This window comes from Lepisma saccharinum, chromosome 2 (genome assembly GCF_977018435.1).
Source record: "Lepisma saccharinum chromosome 2, izLepSacc3.1, whole genome shotgun sequence".
NCBI classification, from domain to species: Eukaryota; Metazoa; Arthropoda; class Insecta; order Zygentoma; family Lepismatidae; genus Lepisma; species Lepisma saccharinum.
In genome coordinates, this window is record NC_139230.1 from 145,855,445 (window position 1) to 145,882,075 (window position 26,631).

At 37.8% G+C, this 26,631-nt stretch overlaps 1 protein-coding gene across 4 annotated transcripts in view; it reads right to left on the reverse strand.

Annotated features, from left to right (window-relative positions):
- Positions 1–26,631, reverse strand: part of CaMKI (Calcium/calmodulin-dependent protein kinase I) — a 687,397-nt gene that overhangs the window by 55,646 nt on the left and 605,120 nt on the right. For all 4 annotated transcript variants that reach the window (XM_083117582.1, XM_083117581.1, XM_083117580.1 and 1 more), the window contains 2 exons: positions 7,828–7,966; positions 3,626–3,749 (listed from right to left, as the gene is read on the reverse strand). In XM_083117582.1, coding sequence (XP_082973708.1) covers positions 3,626–3,749; positions 7,828–7,966 — 263 coding nt within the window. The remainder of the gene's footprint in view (positions 1–3,625; positions 3,750–7,827; positions 7,967–26,631) is intronic.

Sequence of the window (26,631 nt, forward strand, 5' to 3'; positions counted from 1 at the left end):
CGGTATGGGTGCTACGAAACTAACATGGCCGCAAGTAGAGTATGGATGCTATGAAACTAACATGGCCGCAAGTAGACTTCCACCTCGCAACTTCAAATGGCTACATCTCAACTATAAACGGCTGTACAGTACTAAATACTTCTTTCCGCACTCCTGAATTTCTTTCTTCACACTTTGCAACACACAATCTTCATAAAATTTTTTAAAAAAATTCTTGTGAAATCAAGGGTGGATTATGTGACCATGGACCCAATACTTTGATGTGCCAGATACGAGACAGAAAAGCAGATTCTGTCACCTCAATTTATTTACTTACTTTTATTGTTCATTGGATACACTGATGTTCCCATTCACCTGCACATCCAACTTGATTCCAAGTGTGGTTCCTGTTGTCTAATCTCATCATCGATTTGACTCTTGATTTCTCTTGTGTACTTGTATTAACAACATGAATGTATTGAAGTATACCAAGGAAGTTTGTTCATTTATATTCAAACATCTGGCACCATTATTCACTATTTGCACATATGTAAATTATTCCTACATGTGCTGTGAATTTTGATTCCTGATAATTCATGGTCTTAGAGTTGCTACGTAACTATCACACATTTAAGATCATCTCATTATGTATATCAACAAACTGTCAGCTATGATACTGATATAATCTCAAATATCCATGTAAACTTTTTTTATGACACTGATACATTGATATGGAGATTGAACTGGAATGAAAGTAGTTTCCATTTTCCAACTCTACTCAACTAATTTATTGAAATCTCCACATACTGATCCACCATATTTACCAGCTTCACTGTATCAATGCCTGGTATATCTACTATATTTCCCCTTTGCTTAAGCAAATCTCATGTATGTTCCAAACCATGCTCAAAGGGAAAGATTCCCTTCTATGAATTATCTCCAGTCTCTGTGATTGTGAATATCATTACTACCGTGCGTCCATTTCGATCTGCAGCCGAGAGATCGGGAGAAGCGTGGCGGGCGGCGCTGGCGGAGATGCCGACATTTGCGGCCTGTAATGCTCGCTTATTTTTACGGACATATCCAGACATTTATATAAATATTGCAAAACGAGCACTAACCTGGGTTATAATTCATCATCTGTAATTCATCCAAGTTCTGCAATTATATACACAAAAAAATACGCTTTAGAAGTGACGATAAGAGTCACAGATAATAAAACATTTTAATCATAGTTTTGACCAGCAACGTCCTGCTTAAGTTTATATCCTTGAAAGAGTTTTGTGTCGATGGGGATCGTTTGGAGGTTTTGAATGTGCAATACTGTATCAAGATTACGCTGCCGACGAAACCATTAAAAGTCAATGGTTTTCGTGAGCTTCCTCGATGAACTCGATGAAATTGGGGCAGCGTTAGAAAGTTATCCGAACAAACCTCTACGCCGTGTTTCACAGGAGATGGTAGTGTCAAAATCATCAGCACATACAGCCACTAAGCTACTAAAATTAAAACCATACTCTTATAACACAGGTTAGTGCTCGTTTTGCAATATTTATATAAATGTCTGCATATGTCCATAAAAATAAGCGGGCATTTCAGGCCGCAAATGTCGGCATCTCCTCCAGCGCCGCCCACCACGCTTCTCCCGATCTCTCGGCTGCAGATCGAAATGGACGCACGGTATTTATGTCCTTCTTGGTAGTCTTGAAATACTCCTTTGCCCCATAATATTCAGATTTGGTAATTCAAAGATTTATTTGAATTAAAAATTCTGACTGCTCAGTACGTGTGTTAACTGCAGGGTGGTATTTGATGGGTTATTTCATCCTCCCCTCTGGTTGTTAATTCTTGGCACTTGGGAGGGGAAACTACATATATAATTTATATATCAAATGATTTAAGAGAAGTTATTGTAACCCCTTTTTCCCTTACTGGATATTTTTTAAATACCACACTTGTTATGTGTACTCTTCATGACATATGGGGACAAGCTGCTCATCTAATACAAAACACAGGACATGCTCTTGAATTAAAATCAAATGTTTTTATTAAACACAGCCTCTCATTTATCCTGGCTGTACGTCCAGGTATCAGCCATGTCAACCTGCCGAACTACAGAGGATTGACATTTGAGTGCCTTCCCCAATAGAACATCACTTATATCTCAGATATCAAATTTCAGATTGGAAGAATTTGAATATGCTGCTTCCGATTTGACTACTCAATCCAAGATCAGAGCAAAATGTATCAGTAAGAAATAAATAAGACTGTACGACAATGGAAACTGGAAGAATATTATCATCTAAGCATTAATGCATTCAGACTTCTTACATATTCTTTACAAGTGTAATTGAATTTAAGTAATATGTTGTCATGTTTGAATCAGTCATTTAATGCTGCTTGACAAAGATTCAAATAGTATTAATTGTCATCTTAATGGATTTGATGCATGTAATGTGCTGCTTGCATCAAAACTGAAATGGATAATAATATGCCTTGAAATGAATGAATCCCACATTTCAATTCAATTGTCAATGAACAGCAGTTCTACTTTTAAGAAATATATAAGTTTATAAATCTTATATTTCTCGCAGTAGAAGATCCCATTATCTCGTAACTTTCCAAATATGTAAAATATGTTCAATCTTCACAAAATTGACTTGAAAGCTTTCTCAAATTCTTCATTTTCCACTTGTTGATCAACACTCCATAATGTAAAATACAAAACAGCTTGTTCTCTTGAATCTTGGAACTGCAGAAATAAATAAAACAGAACTATTGGCCACATACATAAATACATTTTTTCAAGTGAGAGGATGAAGAACAGCCATAACAACTTGCAGAAGATTCAACAGAAAAGAAGAATATAATATAGAGTATTCCTTCCAACTGAGGTTCTTGATGGTTAGACGCAAGAAACTTCCTTTGTTCTTGAAGCTTACATAATATAGGTTTCAAATCAAGCACTGATTTCAAAATATTTTTTCTTTCCATTTTTTTTAGAATCAAGTTCAGTGTATGATTTGGATTACACTCAAAAATTAATTTCACTGTTCATGACGTACAAGTAGACTGCTTTTTTCTTGCTTAATCAATATTGTAGCTGCTTCTACATGTACATTTTCATTTTGCATATTAAACTTTTATTTCTTCACTTTCCTTTGGCCTTCCTTATCCTGGTTCTCTTCAATTACTGGAGATGATTTCTAGAATGTAAAGGCTCGTCTGCGTAAATAGGCTGTTGCATAATCAAAAGGTTAGCACTCTCACCTTGTGTGCGAGTTCTCACATGTTCAATTACCAGTCGAAGCTCCAATATTTCTGTGTTGACCCAGCATTGTGAGGTCAACTGGGGTCTACTTGAACAGAGGAAATAGTGGACCCCAGTCTAGAAAGCAGCAGTGGAACTCAATGTGCTGACTACAAATCACCCAATGAAAAACTGCTTGGCATTCTTAGCCATCAAAGGGCTGTTATGTCATGAAGTTAAGCAGCCTGCATAAATATATTCTCCTCTTGAAAAGCCAATGGAATGATGTTTCAACAATGATTTAAAAAATCAAGTGCTCTTCATTTTAAAAATTCTACTAAGTTTCAAAAATGACTTAATAATTTTCAATAATGAACTGGGAATGAATTTACTTACCTACGTAGCCAGGGGTACCACATGCTGTGGCCATGATGCCAGAGTCTTCCATCTTAGAGAGGCCAAAATCACTTATCATTATTTTGCTATCTTCATCTGGGCTATAGTACAGGAGGTTCTCTGGCTGTAAGATTTCAAAGAAATAACCTGTAATCTACAGTCGGTAACAAACATAGAGACAGTTTATATGTATTTCTCATCCAGGCTTTCTTTATCATGCATATTAAACAGAAGATCTCATCTCCTTCTGAATTGTTACATCAATTTTGGACATTCTAGTACAACAAAGACTAGTATAGTATGGTAGAACTGAATGAAGGATGCAATAATTAAATTTTTTGTGTTGCTCAAATGCATTTTATCTATTGAGATATTAACCATTTCTGCAGCCTAAAATTTTGTAAAAACTTGTTACATTGGAAATATTCATATAAATACAATGATAATTTCAATATTGCATATTTTCATCTTGAATTAGCATGTATATTTATAATATCGCTCTTGATTTTCTGGAATCAGATATATTATTTTTCTAAAAGTGCAAATTAGACTATCAGGAAAAATTTAGTTTCAATTAATCAAAATGAAGTATGAAATTTACTACATGTTGTAGTTGACAGTTTCACACATCTGTGTTGGAGAAGTATGAAATATTATCAAGTGGTCTTCTCATATTAATGAAATATCAATTGTGTGTGAACAATTAAAATAACATGTCAACATAAAATTTCAGTGCTATAAATAATCTCTTAAACTCTTATAGTTCAGTACATTCATATTTGCTCACTTACATTTGTACTGAATAATTATCAGGCCTTTAAATATCTCTAATTTTTTCCATTGTTCCTTACTTTTCATATTCCTTGTCTACATCCAGCATTAATATTTAATTACCAACATTATATGTTGGAGGTTGGAGCTACCAATAATTTCTGTACTTTATCTCCAATATGAAATTTCAATATATTTCACATGTCCTTATGAGATCCAAATTCTTCGCACAATATATATGAAATAAAGAAACAATTTCTTCATCCAAACTACTGATTCATATATTAACTCCTCCTTTCTACTAGTGTGAGTATTTTCCCATCTTTGCATCATTTATTCAATGTATGTGAATTCTCAGTTAAATAACTCCACCTTCCTTTTAACATAGGCAGTATCTTTGGAATTTCAGGATAGATATAGATTTTCAATTGCATTCACTGTGGTTTAATTTATGTTTGAGCATACAAATTCTGATTGTGGCAGCAATATTTCGGAAAGTATATAGTTCTTTTTTCACCCATGCTTCTTGTGAAAACAATCTTCAGTTATTAATGCTTGTATCTCAACTGTAGATAAAGGCATTCTCATAACCAGGGAATGGATTTTTAGGTGCTAAAAGAGAGGGATTTTGTACTTTATAAACTCCATTTTAGGACTTTTATGTGCTTAAAATAAATTAATAGGCATAATTATTAATTAATAATAATTTTATGAAATAACTGGTTTTAGTTGCAATTTGTGTACAAAAGTTACTATTTTTAGTGCAATGAATACTATTCTTTGATTAAAGTTCATCCAGTCGCCCGTGAGTGGGTGCTTGTACAGTCAGGGGCACTTCTGGGTTGTAACAATCCCAATAACTTTCAATGTGATCATTACAACCCAGAAGTGTCCATACAGAACCTTCTTTCTATGCCACAGGAAGTTATTGGTGCACCCAGAAGTGTCCATGGAGAACCTTCTTTCTACGCTGCCGCAGGAAGTTATTGGTGCAAACTTCATAAATGTAACTGCTACTGATTCCCATGGCAGTTTTGTTTCTCTCCAAGATGTAGTGGAACGTCGTCGACTTGTAATGAAGAGGTCGTAGGTTCAATATCTGTTGCAGGTACATAGTGGTTCGGATCCCACTTTAAACTGTAGGTCAGGTCCCAATTAGTCTATCTGGGCTTAATGTGCGCTCAAAAAACTCAACCTGAAAACTAAAACTGCAGACAGGTTCGCAGTGGTCTTTTCTCCTTGATGAACAGCCTCTATGCTAGAGCAGTTGTAGTTTCCGGTGCAAACTCTCCCCTTTCACCTAACTGTTGTGTCAATGGGGAGAATAGGTGACGTGATTGGTCACTTACAAGATTGCCTTTCTACTCATCACAGTAGGTACGCGAAACAGCTAAACATCCAATTCCATATTCTTGGAATCTTCCCGTGCGCTTACACTGTTGAAGGCCGGGAATAATGTAGGCCCGGTTTTAACAACTAAATGATATTGTAGCAAGTATTCCGTCCCAAAACAGATCGCATTTTTATTTGGTTTGCTACATCTATGGTTCCTTTAATTGCCTGAGATGTACAGCATTTGACAACAGAGAATGCCTCATCCAGTCAGTTCACTCCACATTTTCCAATTTTGTGATGCAAGCTGGAAGATGGTGGACATTTGCACAGACGTTGACACCCCTTGCTGTTGCATTGCTTCTTTCGTCGCTCGGATTCATTCAAGGTCTGAAGATTCAAGGGTCTCAAACCTTTGTGGTGAAAATTACGGTTGTTCTTAATAATGAAAGTTATTTTGAAGTTAAGAGAATTGTTTCAATGGTGTTTTTCTTTTATGCATTTATAGGAATTCATAGTCCATTTAGGCATTTTAGGTCCAATAGAATTTCAGTAGAGGGGTGCTTGTGTACATGAAATGCAAATATCTCTAAATGCCATATGTCTAGGATGTAGCTAAAAAAATAGGTATGGACCTAGAAATCCATTACCTACTCATAATAAACAGTCTATATTTGCACTGTAAAGAAAACTGAAAAATAAAGAGTTACAAGATATTATGTCTGAGAACATCTGAGATTATGAAAGGCACATTGCAATGTAATCCATACCAATCTACAGTTTTGTTTCAACCCTAGAAAGGCAAACTATTCTGCTGACAGAGGATGAGAAAATATTTGCTTTTCTGACATACGTTCTTTTAAAATAAGGTTTCATATATATTTCTTTTTTTTTCTCATCTGTTTTACTATTTTATGTACCTTGTATATATATATATTTTTTATGTTAGTTAATCAAACAGCAAAATAATTAAAAATTAAGTTCTTGCATGCTAGTACATCAAATGATTCCATGGATAAGTTATTCCTACATTTACTTATGAAATATTAGAATAAAACAGATCTCATTTAATAATGAAATCAACTTTCACCACACAATTTTTTTTGCACAGAACTGTCTAGAATTCCAGCTTCCAAAATTCCCATGATATCCAGTTTCTAGGAAAGTGTTGCTCAGAATTTTGCATGTGTACCTCCCAGGATAACCAGACTTGAGAAAAGTGTAAACCAACATTTGTGATTCAATTCAAATACCAATAAATCCTGGTCACTTTCATTCCCCCCAGCAACTTTTGAAATGCTGAAAAAGAAACTATAAATGTGAATTCAAACTATATTGAATGTAATACAGATTTGAATGAATTGTGAAAAATTATATTCTTCCAAAAAGCTACAATTACAGCAATCCTCACATCGAAATCAAGTTTCTATCACATATCATGTGATCATAATTTATTTTCTTCCTGCAAACATTTGATATCAAACATAATACCTGAAGAGCAAAAGGAAAATACTATTTCACATAATTTTAAAAAGTTCGTCTTTTATTCAATTGTCATGGAAATCATATATACGTATATTACTTTTTCCACTTATCTTTTTTGATTGATTGACTGATTTGTTGTTTTAAGACCACTTTATGCACAGAAAGGCTAATCGGGACTGAACCTACAGATTAAAGTGGGATCCAAACCACTTATGCCACCACTGGGTATTGATTAGAAGGCAATGACTTTTACCACTACACCATCGGGGAGGCCTCTATCTTTTTTTGAATTCTGCACTTTGATTGCATTCCAAACACTAATATTAAGATTTCCAGAAATGGATCGGAACCAAAACATTGCACGATATTTCTATCGCCATTGTTACTGAGAGAATAATTTTAAAGCTCTCTCCTTAACATTTACAGGTCAATAATTGTTAGTATTTTCTGTTTCAGTCTTGAAGAAATATATTAGATTGGTGACATAATTATGTTTTAGTTGCTCCTTAAACAAATATATTACAAAGAAACTTAGAGAATTTTTTTCAATGTGTTCTAGAAAAAAAGGTTAACTGAAATAATGTGATCTAGAAAAAAAGGGTTAACTGAAATACCTTGAGATCTCTATGGACAACACCTTGTTCGTGCATGTAGTGAACAGCTTCAAGCACCTGACGGATTAAATCTGATGCATCCTTCTCTGTATATGAACCCTTCTCAACAATTCGGTCGAAAAGTTCACCACCTGTTACCCTGAAGAGGAGAAAAATGAAATATAAGAAAAGGTCAACAGAGAAATGCACTTTACAGATTAACTTATAGTATTGTCGTGTTTTATATTAAAATATACAGGGTGTATCAGAAGGGATAGTGTAAACTGAAATGGTGAAAAGTACATTATAGTAGAACCAAAGAAGTGTCAGTAAACATGGGGTCGCAAATGAACAGTTTGCGAGATAATTGTGAATGTATGGTTACGATCCACCACTGACTTGATTGATTGTACACACCCTGCACTTTTCACTTGTAAAGTGACATGCCTGTTATGCCTTTCATCCTCTACAGGATGTATGGTTTGTTTACAATGCCCCCTTTCCGTAGTGTTCAGTTTTAAACAAAGAAACCTCGGAGTGCACAAGGATGCATATAAACAATCAATTTAGTGTCACATCATAACCACACATTCACAATTATGTCTCAAACAATGTGTACAATCAATCAAGTCAGTGGCGTATCATAACCATATATTCACAATTATCTTGTAAATGGTTCTTTTGCGACCTGATGTTTACCGAGAATTTTTTGCTTCTACTATTGTGTACATTTCACAGTTTTCATTTGAGTTATCACTTCTGAAACACCCTGTATAAATATGATCACCAGAAGGTGCCTGTACCCACTAATAAAAAGTTTGTTTTAAGCTAGGGTTCCCAGATATTCAGGAAAAAAATACACAACAATTATTTTCCAAGGCCACGATGCACAATATGTCTTTCTTCTAATGGAACACGTTACATTGATTTAACGGAGTGACTATCTTCACCAGGTGGTGAAGCTAGCTTTAGGGCTTTCACCAGATTTTAAACTGCGCATGTGCATAACCTACAACCTGGCCTGGCATGCTACATGAATGCGAGTACTAGTCTTTATTTGTTGTATGTGTATGAAGCTTACTTCGGTGTGCATTTATTTTCGTGCAGGAGACTGGTACTTTTCTTTTGCATGCCATAGAGTTGGAGGAAAAATATCACAAGATGTTCTGCTATGTGCTGCTAATGTCACATGACAAGCATTTTTTCTAAATGCCTTCATTGTTAGATTAGGCAGGTCAGATTTAGGGCTATTAGCATTAAAATTACTTCTGTAAATATTTCCCAACAACTGACTATGTAGTCTCTGGTCATCAGCACTTTCTGCTATTCTCACCACCTGGTGACAGTAGTAGTTGCACCCACTTTTCATTTAACATAACTTCTTAGCAGTAAGTTCAGCAACACAGCCAATTAATATAATAAAGTAAGATAAAATACAACGTTATGGTATGATTCAGGTAATTATTTTTTCACCACCTGGTGAAAAGAGTCGCGGACTTCTTTTAAAGCTTGATTACCGATTACATCTTCTATGAAAAAATTAGGGTAAGAAAACATGTATTTTTATGGAGCATTTTACATTAAATCACATTAATCTTAAATTCTTTAATGCCATTTTCTAGTATTATCACTGTTTCATAAGTTAATCACTCACACAGAATGGATTAATCGAAAAATGTACATAACATAATACATTAAATTGAAACATTTTGGACAAACCATATTGAAATGAAAACTCTGATTTTCACTCAAGAGTTGTTTGTTTTGAAGCAGCCTATTGTGAAATGACACACAATCCATGCTAAAAAATGACTTTACAGTTTTTACAGAGAGCTTGCTTTTCTCATCAGTCCACAGTGAGTTCCTTTGAAAGTACCAGGATTGATTGACTGAGTTGGTGTTTTAAGTCCATTTTATGCACAGTAAGGCTAATGGGGACTGGACCTACAGTTTAAAGTGGGGTGAGAACCACTATGTGCTACCACCGGGAACTGAACCCAGGAGCCCTTGATTACAAGGTGACAACGCTACCAGTGCACCATCGGGGAAGCCCAATTAGTAACAGGAATACACATACATAGACCATATTACTATTTTCAAATTTGTTACATTATCATCAACAGTTTTGAATAAATCCACACACACTTCACCCAAATGTTTTGCTTTTAATATTTCCTTCACATCACTTACATCATTGGAGTCTAGAGCTTTTTTCACCATCATCACCTCATCAAACAACTCAGATTAACCCTTAAATCAGTGGTGCAACCACAGGGACGGGCATCGCCCACTCCCCCCCCCCCCAACCTTCGACAGAAGTCAATTCTAGGGGGGTAAACATTGAGCACCTGCAGGGGGCGCACAGAGGAGCAATTACGCTCTCACTTTCAAATTTTATTTCATAAAATGTTCTTGCTCGCTTCGCCTTCTTTTCTGTCTCAAGTTCACAGCCATAGCTAGGGGGTGACGGCAGTCTGTAGTGGGCACCAAATGATATACATGAAAAAAGTTGGCAATAACTTTCTTTCATTGTTCCAACACTTTAATAACTCCCATTTGTAATCTGTAAGGTTGTTCTGCTAGTTTCCCAGGAAGATCAGTGAACTCCAAAATCATTTACCTTTTTATGGAACGAAATATTGAACTAATAACAACATTACTAACAGGCGCGTATATTCTAGGCTACCTAGGCTATCGCCGAAGCCCAGATTAAATACAGAAAATAATCGACTATCAAATGTGACTGATGCTGCACTCTCAAACGACAGCGGGAAAAAATTATATTATAAAACCCACGACTCTTGTGCACCGTACTCCCCGCTTCCATGGCCCGAGCTGAAGGGAAGAAAAGGCTGCGGGGTATTTTTCATCCAAGGTTTGTTTTCCTTGTGCTTGCTCTATACATGAGGATGGACTACTTTCCTTTAAAACTACCACCAGACTTCAGCGGTTAAATTCTTCCCCTACCAGTGCCTGAAGGTGGACGGTGACGTATTTGTAGTGGCTTTTTAGACAGGGAACTCTTAGTTTTACAACGTCGGTAAAACCTTACAGCGATGCCAATGTGGTAACCAGCATGGGATTTTCCAAGGTAAGGGAAATTTTGAAACTAAACTACTATTACATGAACGGGAAAAGAGTGGCTGGCATGTGGTATGGAATTTGTCCTCTAGGCCAAAACAACACTGTCCAATCGAACACATGCAGAACTCACAGGCCGCTGACCTTCAACCAATCTGCTTTACGATGTTTTCTTTCAACCCCTCTGCTGCTTTTCTTATGACTGGCTGGGGTAGACTGACTGGCCAGAGATGACAAAGGGCATTTTGCGAGCGGAAATCGCAAGGAAGTTTAAGAAAATTAGGTTTCTTACAGTGTGGATTTTCTTAAATGTATTGAGTGAGTGAATTACGTATACCTGTTTTGAATGATCTGTGCTGTGTCATGTAGTAAACAAAAATGAATGACATAATTAACGAACTATTGCCGAAACAATTTACTCTGCTTTTGCATGAGGATAAACTTCAAATCGTGAAGATATGCAGGCCTCTGGCATCGCAAAGAAGAGAAGAATGGATTTGATTTGTTATTTTGCGTTGCTCTTCTGCCACTTTAGCTAATTGCGATGATAAGAATGAGTGACGATACGATGAAATTCATGAAGGGTCATTCACAAAGAATACCCATGTCCATGCCTGGATTTCAGCCCGAGACCCGTGGTGTCATAGTGCGCTGTGCTAATAACCATTTTACCACAGAGGTTGCCAAGAGAAGAATGGAATTCCTGTCCAAATTAAATATTCACGGTAAGAAGTTTATTATACGTGTATATTTTATTCTCGCACATAGGCCTACATAAATATTTCACAATATGGGCCTCTATATCTTATAAATAACCATGAAATATTTTAAATGTTTTTCTTATTGTTTTTATATTAATGAAACAGTGGTATTTTTATAACTATTAGTAAATTGTAATGTAAGAACTTATGTATTTTTAATCGCAATGTCACATCACCTAAAAATTCAAGAAACTGAACGAAAAAGAGCCTCCCATATGAACATTATGATAAAAAGAGATAGCCCAGGCTTTAAACCCAGCATACGCCACTGATTACTAACTGTGGTTACTAACAAGCATTGCCAACCCTAGCACAATTTGAGTTTCGTTGGCACCTAGCACCCTCTGTTTGCCTAATGGGAAAATGTAGCATAATTTGAAAATCCCTTCTCTGGGAGGGAGAAATTCACATCAAAAGACGATAATTTGAGAAATTAAAAATAAAATTACATCCATATCTTATTTCTGGTCCAATCACACCCTCTCCTCTCCACCATTTCTTCATTCTCCCGTTTTCCTTGCGAGGAACATTTCATGGCAAGAATCGGTAGAAAGTTGTGGGGACAAATACCACAAAATCGCTCACTTTTGAACTGGTGCTGGCACGAGAAGCAGACTTGTCCCATTTAGTAGCAACGTGCAGAGTTTCACCAAACTTGTAATTTTTCTTCAGAAATGGAAACCTGCATTTTAATGCATTCGTAAAATCACACTTTCTTTTCGCCATTTTCAGTTGAAAAGCAAATATTAAGGAACACAAACTACAGAAAACTGCAATAACAAGGTTTACTTGCGTCGCACCTATTATAGCTCACAGAATGATCTAATTGTCCGAGGAGTTTCGTTGTGTGCCCAGAACACCGTGAGCGGAGTTTAGTCGCCTTCATAATTAGATTCTCTGCAACGCTCCATGAGTATTACAGTGCAAATTGTCCATCACCATGTTCGTGCACTTTATTTGACCCAATAAGAGCTTCAAGAATTAAAAGAAAACTCAAAACAAGCAGTTCACAACTTCTGCACCTGCATACATAAAAATCCATAGCTTAAAGACACATCGGATGCAAGAGAAAAATTAATGAAAATAGGCATGGATAATTTGCACGGTGATACTCATAGATCCCACTGTACACCCATAGTACAGCGCCTTGAATAACGGGACCAGGTGCTTGGTATTCGTCTGCTTTTAAGGGAAGTAAATGGAGTTTTCGCTGCAACGTCTGATTCTTTTACATGAAGCATTTCTATGAATGTGATAATTGCTATGATATTTGGTACAGTGGTCGCGAAGATATTAACGAACATTCTAGACAGTCGACCACGTCCTGTTATCGTCATACTTTCGTTAATAACACGGGAGAAAAAATACGCGTGGAATGCTCTTGGCAACTAAATTTTTGCGTATGTTCATTATTATTATTATCATCAGTTATCAGCATCATCATCATTTCTTTTAAGATATACACACTGAAACATTTGTATTTTTTATATTTACTGTCTCTTTTCTTCCGCTTTAAACTAATCGCGGCGATGATGATAATGATGATTGCATGAAACGACAAGGGGAACCCCACAAAACTTTCTTAGTGCCATCGACATGAGTGTAAGGAAACTTTCAAACCAATGGGACAAGCGACACGGGATATTCACACTAGTGACACACACTTCCAGACTGTAAAATAGCATTCATTGCACATGAGGGTCCAAACAGCAAACGACACGTTCATATGGCGTATTCGCGTGCTACTTGTTACTTCGGTCGGAAAGCTCCTTAAAGGGAAGGGTGCTGAGACCGAAGCGACGCGCTACAGGGGGAGTTCCCAACTAAGTGACAAGTGACATGGTGCCTTCAGTCTATTGGCAAGCGTTCGCTGCTAATTGTGCGAACAACAGATAGGCGACACAACAAACCGCACATTACAACAAGAGATCTAGGCGACACGGTGAGCCACACGTGTCGCTTTGTCGCTTGTGCGTCGCTCAAACTGGGCCATTTCATCAATAGCTTGCAACATGTTGCCGTGGTTTGTTGCTCGCGCATGCGCAATGCAATGAGTGTCGAGCTTTAGAGAGATTGCGCACCAAAGCGACAAGGGGCACGCGACACTTATCGCTTGAGGATTTCACCAACCGAACGCTGGCCTGTGCTTCCCGTCATGCCGCTACGATGTGAAATGTTGCTCTTGATTGGCTCGTTTCCAAGCAACATGTGTCGCTTCGGTATGAAAGTTGCCTTGGACCGAAGGACCCGTGTCGCTTTGGTGTGAAATCCTTGTATCGTTTGTCGCGTGTTGCTTTGGTGTAAAATCTTCTTGAGGAAACTGTACAGTCAGAGCTTGGGTCCCTACGGTTCGAAAGGCTGCATTGATTACGGACTGCTCGCTTCCAAGCGACACTTGTGGTTTGTCACCTCGGTATGAAATATCTCTCAGGATACTATTTATATTCTAATAACATAGAAAAATAAAACTCTAGTACACAATCCAACGCCTGACGTCCAGACCCGTAGCCAGGAATTCTTAGTAGGGGGGGCAAAGTCAATCCCAGAGGGGGCAAATTTTTAATATATTGTGTCGCATTGGCAGATATAGCAGGGTGCACTTGCCCCCTCTCCAAAAGGCTATTAGTAACAGGAAAGGGATGATATCTTGAAACTCCAACGAACAAAAAAAGTTCGAGCAACATCAAATAACAGTATTTCGATAATGACCTTTCCGGGCTGCCAAAGAATACAAAGATTAAGTCTAGTCGGGACTGTATCTACTTGATATTTACAGGTCGATAATGTTAATAGACGATTAATATGTACCAACAACTTTGAGTTTCTCTGCAGAGCTGATTAAGGGAGCTTTTTACAAATCGTCCTTCATAACTTTTTCCTCTAGTTTCCAGTATGCAAGATTTTTACGCACAAAGGAATCTAATGAGAATCCAACTACAAATTTTGTCGCTTTTTAACCAAAATAATAAATGTGAAACACTATCACATTTTCATCATGTTTGATACTACGTAATTTGGCCAACTAAGCTGTCATACATCTTTCACCAGCCAACTTCTAGAGTGGGATGGTTATACAACACACTACGAAGCCAAGGGTCTAGTGTTGCCCACGAGACGAGACTTTGGCCTGTCTCGTCTCGTGGAGTCTCGTGTTAATGCTGTCTCGTCTCGAAAATATTCGTTTGTCTTACGACACATGGTCAATCTCGTCTCGTCTCGAATTTTTAAAAGCCTGTCCCGTCTCGTCCCGTGGGCAACACTACAAGGGTCCCAATTTCGAGCCTGGGCATGAGTGTTCTTTGTGAGCAGAGGCGCAACCACTGGCGTACGCTACAGCCCCCTCATGAATTTTGAAAAATCGACATTTTCAAGTAAAAGCACCATAAACTCTGGAAAAACCAGAGTGGTAAATTCAAGCCCTATAAAATTATCCCAAGGTGACATTTTTGAGAGTGGAAAGTTGTAAATATACGATATATCTTATTGTGTATGCCGCCCAATGGAAAGCAGTCAGGGATGCCAAATTTTGAAAAACATTGGGTTGTTATAAGTTTTAAAAAATCTCAAATTCTCCCTTCCACGTATTATGATATTAATACGCACCATACTCGCTTTTTAAAAATATTATTTATTGATTTTAATAGGAAAATATATAACAATAACAAATACAATAATAATAACACGACAAATTCTTAGGTGAAATATGTTCCCACTAACCCCTATAAGTATGCGTCACTGAAAGCATCCACCTATACAATTCCAGCCCCTCCAGAAAAAAAAATCCTGCGTACGCCAGTGCGCGCAACCACGAATTTTTTGTCTGGAGGGGGGCCAGTACCAGGACAAACATGCAAATAATAATAATAATTTTAATATAGTGGTGGTAGTGATAGTAATAATAGTAGCATCAAAGACGTTATTAAAAATCGCGCAAGAAGGGGTTAGAAGTCGGTGCTAAAGCATTTGTGATGGAACAAATGATTTGAATATATTTTTCCAACACGTTCAATTTCACATTAGCTAATACTGGAAAACAAGCACACAACTGTATCTTTGAAAGACACAAAATGCATGATGAACATAATTCTATTTGTACATATGACATGTATTACTTTCATGTACAACATATATTGTATTTATGGAACATGGTCGACGTAAAATAAGAAAATACATAAGTATGCAACATGTTAACGCTAAATTGTGTATGCATTCAAAGTTTTTTTTGATATATATATATATTATTTGTGAGAATACATTAAATACATTACATAATTAATTCATCCGCTTGTCTCCTTTTCCTCAAAAGAATTATTCGTGCATTTGAAACAAAACTATTTAGCAGCAACAATCTGAAGTAGCTACATATTTGGTATTACTTCTCTCTCGGGTAATTTAGAATGCATTATAGAAAACAATAATATTGGGATCGATGAGAGCAAGAAAATTTCTAGATCCAAAATTTTCAAACTGAAAACATATTGACTTATTAGGGTGCAAATAATTTCACAGGGCACCATGGCACTTTCTTTAACACATTTTTTATTTAATTTAGACCGTTTTGGCTCCATAGCTATGGCTCTGAACTTGGACTATAACAATAGCAGATATTGCGAGCGAAGCGAGCAAGAAAATTTTACGAAAATTTGAAACCAATGGGGGCAATTGACCCTCTGTGTCCCACCCCTGCAAGTTCCCTTGCCCGTCTGGAAGAAAAAACTAATTCCATCTTGAGTATCCATTTGTCCTACTATTCTTAGATTCTGCTAGTCTTGTTTTTTTACTTAAATGTTTGCCCCCTTCCCCTAGAATGGACTTCAGTTGCGGCACTGTTTGTGAGTGCCTCTTCATCAATTTCACGTCATTACTCATTGTCGCGATTAGCTAGAAGTGACAGAAAAGCAAAGCTAAGTAACAAAAAATTAATATCCATTCCCTCTCTCTACTGCATGAATCACTATTACCAAATGGTAGACTTGGGAAACAAAAAATTAAGTAGTTCAAACTTAATAGCAACACATCCAAGAAAAACATCCAAACACATTAGGCACTTTAATATAAGACATCTCAAAATGTCATAACTGTTCTAGATACTGAAAATTACGAAATAATTTCCCTAAGTCTGAATGAGGAAGGTATTCGCCCCCCCCCCAAATCCTAGTACGACATTATTAGGAATCCCACACACTTCATTAAATCACAAAACCAATAAGTGTCTTTGTTAAGTTGCTACAGTAATACAGGATATAATTGTAAAGATTAGTGAGAATACCAGGTTGGATTGTGTTCTGTATATTTCACAGGGGGGGGGGGCAAAGCAGGCTCTCAGGGGGGCAGTTGCCTCCCCTGCCCCCCCTCTAGCTACGGGCCTGCTGACGTCCGGAATCACTTTGCGATGTTTCTTCTTGTGTTACGCATGCTATTTATTTATTTAATTTTACTTTTCTTTCCTAATTAATGTCATTTCGTGACTGCAAATCACTCCACAAATATAACTGTTTCCATCAATTCACTTACCGCCTTTCTAGACAAACAAATCTACACAATATATTCCAAAAACTAACTAAGCCGCATTACTTTCATAACAAAATTAGCACCTGGTCCGATCGCACTGCCATCTATGTTTGTCATCCGTCTGGGGAACTAGTTTCTTGGGTCGTTTTCCACATTACGTTTTCAAGGCGCTCTACCCATAGCTTAGGGATGGTTTACATTGGTCTCACTTATCGCACAACACTTGAGCAACCTTTTTGTTCTGACGTCACGGGAGCAAGCTTTTTAATTTTAGGCTAGATGCCTACGTTGTCAGGTTAGGCTAGCTAGGTTTAGTTCTTAGCCTAAATAATAATTTTTCATTGTATTTATGCTAATGGAACCTAACAGGCCTAATCTAACCTCGTAACCTTTCCTTGTCTGACGTCAGAACACAGGTTAGAAAAACTGTTGTGCGGAGAGGAAGACCCAGTTTACATTGGTCGAGTGAGCGGGAGAGTTACTGGGACGAGTTACTAGCCTGTCTGCTCGACTCGACCCTTCTATGACGTGTAGCTGTTTAGACTCTTTCTACTCGGCTCCAGCAAAGTGGGATAGTAGCTGCAGCTGTTTGGTGCTCTTTTCACAGAATGAACCATCGACGTCGTTGGCGATTTAAATAAAAAAAAGTTCTGAAAAGGTTTACACACTTTATTTGACGAGAAATGAATACAATAATGCACGGGGGCATGTTTGGAAAGAAAACCAATTTGCTTGATTTTTTAATTTTCGATCGTTCTTGGTTGTGTAGAACGTAAATGACTTATTTTTAATATTACTTCTCCTACGCCAAATACATCAAGTCTCATCTCCTGCACAAAGCATCATACGCCCGTAGTTTATTTTGTTTGTTCCTATAATTGACACAAATTCCATGGAGATTGGACACTCACACAACACAGACTATACTGTTCTCAGAAAGCGTTTACATTGATCGAGTGGTCTGTCGAGTTTACGCGCGAGTGAAAAAAAAATCGATGGGAGAGTCGCTGTCCTCCGCGGACAGCCACTCGACTGTCCTGACTACTGCATCAAGTACTGGCTCCAGTCAGGGTTGGCAAAACAAAAACAGAAAAAAACAAGTTTTTTGTTTTAAACATGTTTTTAATGTTTTAAACAAGAAAAAACATGTTTTAAACAAATAAAACTTTTAAAACATAATGCCAAGAAGACTTATTTTCTAAGAATAATTATTAATAAGGAATCTGTTACTAATCCAAGGAAGGACTATGTTCCTAGTTATAAAGTAAACGCTTGACTAACTTCTTAAAAATACTTATTTTTGTTAATCTTAAAAGTTGAGGACTAAAAGTGGTAAGTGCCAAAAGCAAAAGTGTTGGGAAATCGCATCGTTCCGTACATCAGCCCGTAAGAACGTTCACACCAGTGACCTCTTTACACGTCCTTTGATCTACTTAGAGGGCTACCAGCCACTTTTCACGTTTACCACATTATAAAGCATGGCACACTTCACAGTTTAACGTGGAAAACTGTGTTTGAATTATTTTGGCACTTACAGCGTTTATCAATTTTAGTCTTCAGTTATATCTCGTATGTAGGTTGTTCAAGAAGCTTGAACTAATGCACAGTTACCAGGCCCCACTCTATCCACGTGGTAGCTACTCTGTTTTTCGGAATAAGACATTTTTTCGTGTATGCAACAAAATAGTGACATTAACAACTGTGCGCAGTGTATTAAGTGAGGTACAAGACTTTCATCCACATAGTATTCAATTTTTTTAAAACACTTGTAAAGAAAACATACCCAGACATTTTAAAGAGGCCCACGGGTACTCATCACGATATATTTCTTTGTTAACTGATACATTTTCAGCGACTCAACAGATTTTTGTGCAGATAAACAGAATGACACGGAATGAATGAAAATACAAAGTTACAAAACACGCAAATAACCACAAACTATCAAACATCATAATCAAAATCTGTTTTAAACAAGTCTGAAAAAAACATGTTTAAAACACATTGTTCTTAATGTTTTAAAGATTTGTAAAAAAACAAAGCCATATGTTATAAACGTTTAAAACAGGTTGTTTTAAACACTTTTGTTTTAAACATGCCAACCCTGGCTCCAGTACTCTCCCCAGTTGTTTACACGGGGAGAGTAGCTCGCTGACCCTACTCGCTCCAGCAACTCTCCCGTCTACTAGACCAATGTAAATCAGGCTTTACCACAGTGGGTTAAACTTTCCAGTACGGGTGAAAATAGTGTGGCCAGGTTGATTCAACGATTCATATCGTTGAAATGCGGGACAAAAAGTTGTCCCGAGAGCTTTGTCGTGACGTCTGGGAACCCCATTTTAAGCTCATTCTGTAACCAGATTGGCTAAGCTAATCAATTTACAAGTTGGATAGGAACCTATGGAATCATCCCTCACAGAGATTCCTCCAGTGGCAAATTAACGACTTTCTCTTAGGAGGGGCGAATGATAATGGAGTACGGTGCACCAGCATAAGCTCCAGGCATGGGTAGCATGCTCCATTTCATTAATCCGGCAATATCTTCTGCTGTTTCATGCATACTCAACTATGCAGAAATTCTGCATATTGGATGCCCCAAGTGAAGCATATGAAATGAAACTACTTTGTAGGTCAAAGAATGCACACTACAGGGGTTCCAACCTTGACCCTCACTAAATATCCCAAAATCTAATTTAATTTGATTTGCTTCATTTTTTACATCGCTTTTGTGTCACTTTCGGCTAATTTGCGAAGATAGGGATGAGTGGTGATATGATGAAATTGATGAATGGACACACACAAACATCCATGCCCTGGCCGGGATTCGAACCCGTACCCCTGGCGTCGTATCGCGATGTGCTAACCACTCCGCCACGGGGGTCGGCCAGAATCTAATTTCTTGACATAAAACTTCTCATTTTGTACAGTCACGGACACTTCTGGGTTGTTGCTTTCCTGATGGCGCAGTGGTAGCGTCATCGCCTTGTATTCGAGGGGTCCCGGGTTCGATACCTGGTGGAGGCACATAGTGGTTCGGATCCCACTTTAAACTGTAGGTCCAGTCCCGATTAGCCTTTCTGTGCATAAAGTGGACTTAAAATAACAATTCAATTCAACTTCTGGGTTGTTATGATCTTATTGAGAGCCAATGGCGTTCGGTTGTTGTAATCCAAAAGTGTCCGTATATTATGCATGCAATGCAATCGTGACAAATGTTGAACAGAAACATGCACTTGCACAGAACAAATAGCCTTCGGAAAGTGATACCTAAAAGATATCATTGGGTATAGGGCTATGTACAACTAGTTGTACTATACAACTAAGTCTCTACAACCTTCAAACCTAACTGAGCAAGAAAAAACATTTGCATTAATTTAGCAATTTTTTAATATTGTTGTAAATAGATAACCAATCAAATATATTTCATTATATATTTTTGTATGGTATATGCTTTAGCGTTTAGGCTTCACCATTGTGTGCACGTGCCACGAAAGAATTAAGGATCGTATTGAAACGACACGAAACTTGTCAGTCTCTTCCCCCCTCTAGTTGTAAATTACTGTCTTGTTCTCGATTTATCGTCGGTTTTCTTCCACTTTTGGCTAATCAGGATGAGGATGCGTGATGATATAATTAAGAACACTCACAAAGAACACACAGGCCAGGATTCGAACCTGCGACCTCTGCGCCATAGCGCGCTGTGGTAATCACGGAGGTCGATTGTGTCTCGTTCACAGTGTCACTACACGAACCTTTACTGAGGATAGAGGTTATCAAGACAAACAACTTTTTTTTATGTACGTATATATATATATATATATATATATATATATATTGTGTGTGTGTGTGTGTTTGACGTCTCGTTTCCACGCTACGAATTATCGAAACAAATTTTATCCTGAATACGTGCATCTTAGCAGCACAGGCTCACAACTGCCACCAATAAATATTATGAACAACTTATCTTTAAATATCAAGTATGTATCCGCTTGATATATCTGAAGAAATTGCATAGTAAAGCAATTTTGGTTTAGGAGAATTTTTCAAGTACTGTATCTTATCAAAGTCTCGTACGCTAAGTCATTATCTCATCTAGATTTTACAGAAGTCTCTCTCGTTCTCGTCCCTGTACGATCCGTATTTGTATTTTTGTTATCTAGCGTCGCTTTTCTCACACTTTTGGCTATCACTACGATGAAGATGAGTGATGATTAGATTAAATTGATGAAGGGCCACTCACAAAGAACATCCATACCCATGTTGATATTCGAACTTGAAAACTTGGTTGGCGAGTCCGGAAGTCGGCCACCGACGCGATCCCTATGAAAGAAGGAACACAGGGGGCACACATTATCGATCTCTGCCGGAGATGGTGATCAGCATCATACTCCAGCCAACTTGATCTAGCCTTTCCCCTCTGGCACCTAAGTTTGAGTTTTTGTTTTAAGTCCACATTATGCACATACATTCTAATCGGGGTTGGAACTACAGTTTTTAAAGTGGGATAAGAATCACTATGTGCCTCCACCGGGTATCGTACCCGTATTATTAATATTGATATTTCTTTCCAACCTGCCACCTCGTGGCGGAGTGGTTAACACATCCCGGGTTCGATTCCATGTTTGGCCATGGGTGTTTGTGAGTGTCCATTCATCAATTTCATCACATCATCACTCATCCCCATCTTCGCAATTAGCCAACAGTGGCACAAAAGCGAAGTAAAATAAACTAAATCAATCAATCCTTCCAAACCAGGACTGCTAGCGTCGTAGCACGGTATGCTAACCAGGGGCGCCGACTTGTCAAAATTATTGGGGGGGGGGGGGGCTCTGATCACTGAAATAAATGAATGAATGACACACTCCCTCCCTTTCTAAAAATAAAAATTACGTCTTCGTATAGCAGTAGTAGAGAGGCAGCACTTCGTTCCTATGCGTCAGCAAAAATTCGATGCGACTGGTGTTATGTTACATCCGGTCGTAGCGGTGTACGAGCGATTTTATTGTTGAGTCTGCAGAACGTGCCTGATCACGTTGAAGGCATCGGAAGCGGTGGGGGAGGGGGTCAATGGATTTGTCAAGTTGTTTGTTGATGTATGCTAACCTAACACGTGCGTATGTTTGTGTGTGTGTGTGTGTGTGTGTGTGTGTGTGTGTGTGTGTCTGTGGAGGAAATGCGCGCGCAACCATTGCGTATGATGCAAACACATGAAGAAATGATTTAAAGATGGCGCCGAATTTTGCTGTACCCCGAAAGCTTAGCGGCTAAGGTTATTGCTCTGTAAAACAAGAGGCGTCGAGGGTTCGATTCCTGGTAGAGTCAATATTGATTGATTGATAGATTGAGTTAGTTTTTTTAAGTCCATTTTATGCACGGTAAAACTAATCAGGATTGGACCTACAGTTGAAAAGTGGTGATTCGGACCACTATGTGCCTCCACCGAGTATCGAACCTGGGACCCTTTGATTACAAGGCGACGATGTCAATATTGAATGGTCTCGATTAGCCTGTGTGTACATAAAGCCAACAAAATGGTTGAGTTCGAAAATCGAGTTGGGTTAGTGGTTAATGTTGTCACCTCGCAATGAAGAGGTCGCGGGTTCGATTCTCTAGGTAGTTAAATTAGGCCAATTGTTTAGTCCCGCCATTATAGGTCCCCGATTAGTCCATCTGTGCATAAATAGTGTTTGAATAAAATCAATATGGCGGCCTTGGGTTAGTGGTTAATGTTGTCGCCTGGTAATGAAGAGGTTGCGGGTTCGATTTTCTAGGTAGTTAAATGAGGCCAATTGTTTTGTCCCGCCATTATAGGTCCCGATTAGTCCATCTGTGCATAAATAGTATTTGAATAAAATCAATATGGCGGCCGCGTTGTGTTTAGCGGCGGCGGCGGCGGCGCGGCGCGGGGGGTGTTTTTTATTCCGCGAGATGTTTTAACCAAGTGGTGGAGGGTTCGATTCCCAATGTTGGTGAAAATTGGATATTCAATTGTATTTGTTTAAAAGTTCCGATTAGCTTTTTGTGCACAAAGAGAAAATGAACTAATTGGAAATAGGATGTTTATGCTGTAATGAAAAGGTCCCGGGTTCGATTCACAATGTCAAATTGACTGATAATGATGTTGTTTTTAAAATAAAAAAAAGAAGTGTGGTGAGTACCCATTAGTATTTATGCAGGAACAGATATTAAAAATCAAAACAAAATGGCTGTGACTGGTGTTTAGTATTCGAAAGGTTCCAGGTTCGAGTTCCTAGTTATATTTTCTTTTTTTAGTTTACAGAATTAGTCCCCATTTATTGCGTTTTGGCGAACACGTCCTCCCCTTTTGTGGCATTTGGACATGTTGGAGATATACATAGAAATTGTTGTCAAAGTGCCTAATAATGATTTTCTGTTTAAATAAAAAAGAAGTGTGTTATCAGTCCCGATTAGCACGAACAGATATTCAAAAAGCAAAACAAAATAGCTGATATTGTTGTTTAGTATTCAAAAGGTTTTGGGTTCCAATGCTGGCAAATTTGCAGAATAACATTGATTTGTTTAAAAAGTGAGTTACTATTCCCGATTATTTTTGATACACAAATAGAAAATGGGGTGATTTTGGAGTTTTTCAACCAAGGGGCTAATGTTGGCGTTTTTTAACGCAGTCCCGAATAACCGTAATGCATAAAGCTGTTTCTACGAATATCGAACCTGGAACCTTTTGATTACAATGCAAAGACTTTACCACTAATGTATGCTATGTTTTAAAACCAAAAATAAATAATAGTATCGAATTTTTAAAAAAATGCGTTACCAGTCTCGATTAGCCATTATGCACAAACAGATGTGTTTTGAAACCAAAGGGGGGTCGAGGGTTCGATTACAACTGGGTATGTGTGTTGAGGAAACTAAAGGTCAACAGGCATGGAAAGTTTTTACTCGCCATCTCAAAATAAGTTTTTGGGCTTGGTACAGGTAGCTTTTTGTAGAAAGCCCCACAACGACATCAACGTGGCTACCATCTGTGGGGGCCTCTTTTTTTTAAGTTGGAGAGGGGCACAAAGCCGTTTGTACCATACAACGTTGCACCGAAGAACCAACTTGTCAACTAGTCACTCACTCCATCATTAAAGTGCACAACAAAATATCAGATTTGCACTGATAGTAAGCAAAAAATTATAGCGGCTGCATAATTATATTTCAATGACAGCAAATGGTTTCAAATGAATGGTTTTCACTTTTATTTTTTACTAAGTAACAGATTTGGTAATGAAAAGCTTTAACATTTGCATATAATATGAGATTTCTTTTGGTATCCAGTTTGTATGTTGACCAAATCACAGATATACTATTACTAAGGATAGCATTAACTTAATCTAATAAAAATATATTCTACTGCATTACAAAATTAACTCATTCTGTTTTCTGTTGTTTGAATCCATATGGTAAAGTCTCGAAATTTGATGCACATCTTTTTCTTTTGGTATATACCACCTGAAAAACCCTTATTTCCGGCTTACTAACAACGGAATGTGTTTTTGTGCGTACGATTTTGTTCGAGTTGAGTAAAGTTAAAGAGGAGGTGTTGTTGAGAATAGCATTGGTGAGGGATTCGAAATTGATTGTGCTGCTGTTTTTATGGTTTATACATATGCCTTTCACCTTGCAAACAGTAGTAACATTAGTATTGTCTGGATTTACTACCTCAAATGCATAACTTTTCGGCCCACTGGATGAAAATGCTCTGATATAAGCATTTTTCCCATAGAGTTCTAGTTCATTTGTTAGAAAAGGCGCATTTAAGAATTCCCCGAGTCACAGGTAGTAAAGTCCAACTTTTGCCCCCATCCAGCAGAAAGTGATTATTCAGTATTTTTAAGTTCAAAAATAGTTTCAAAAACTCAGTTTGCTGTGCTCTGTAGTGAGAAAAAGTTAAGCCGATTGTTTCGCTGCTATACTTTTTTATTTCTGCTGCAACCCCACAATGCAACTGGAGGTAAGTGCGTGATATAAGTTTGTTTTTCTAGTTAACTGTTATTTCAAACTGCTTACCCTACTTCTCTAATGGTTACTAATTTTAATCTCTAGTGCGTGTGTGTCTGGTGTGTAGTTTGACCAATGTAGCTCAACCAACAGTAGAATTCACCAACGATAAGATGTAAACCAAATTGAAATGGAATAAAATTAACACTGCAATAAAAAATTCTAGGGTTCGAATCAAAGCGGGGTTATATGTATCTATCTAAATTTGTTTTTAAAAACTGTGTCACCAGCACCAATCAACCGCTGTGCGCAAACAGCGAAATTGTTTAGATGGCCGCTTTATGCACAGATGGGGTAATCGGGGCTGGACCTACAGTTTGAAGCGGAGCCTTATGTATGTATTTAAATTAGTTTTTAAAACTGTGTCACCAGTCCCAATCAGCCGCAGTGCGCAAACAGCGAAATTGTTTAGAAGACCGCTTTATGCATAGATCGCATAATCGGGACTGGAACTACAGTTTGAAGCGGAGTTATATCTATCAATTGAAATTAGTTTTTTAAACAGTGTTACCAGTCCCAATCAGCCGCAGTGCGCAAAAAGAGAAATTGTTTAGATGGCCGCTTTATGCACAGATGGGGTAATCGGGGGTGGATCTACAGTTTGAAGCGGGATCATATCTATCTATTTAAATTAGTTTTTAAAAAACTGTCACTAATCCCAATCAACCGCTGTGCGCAAAATGAGAAATTGTTTAGAAGGCCGCTTTATGCACAGATGGGGGTAATCGGGGCTGGATCTACAGTTTGAAGCGGGGTGATATCTATCTATTTAAATTAGTTTTTAAAACTGTGTCACCAGTCCCAATCAGTCGCAGTGCGCAAAGAAAAAAATTGTTTAGAAGGCCGCTTTATGCATAGATGGGGTAATCGGACCTGGACCTATAGTTTGAAGCGGTACCATATGTATCTATATAAAATCACTCTTTTAAAACTGTTACCAATCCCAATCAGCCGTTGTGCGCAAAAATAGAAATTGTTTGGAAACCCCGTTTTATGCATAGATGGGGTAATCGGGACTCTACATATAGTTTGAAGCGGAGTGATATGTATCTATTTACATTTGTTTTTAAAACTGTGTCACCAGTCCCAATCAGCCGCTGTGCGTAAAAAAAGAAATTGTTTAGAAGGCCAGTCCCAATCAGCTATTGTGCGCAAAAAGATGAACTGTTTAGTAGACCGTTTTATGCACAAAAAGGGGAAATCGGGACTGGACCCCACAGTTTGAAGCAGAGCTATATGTATCTATATAATTTTTTAAAATTGTCACCAGTTCCAATCAGCCGCTGTATGCAGAAAAAAATGTTTAGAAGGCCGCTTTATGCACAGATGGGGTAATCGGGACTGGGTCTACAGTTTGAAGCGGTGTCATATGTATGTATTTAAATTAGTTTTTAAAAACTGGCACTAGTTCCAATCAGCCGCAGTGCGCAAACAGAGAAATTGTTTAGAA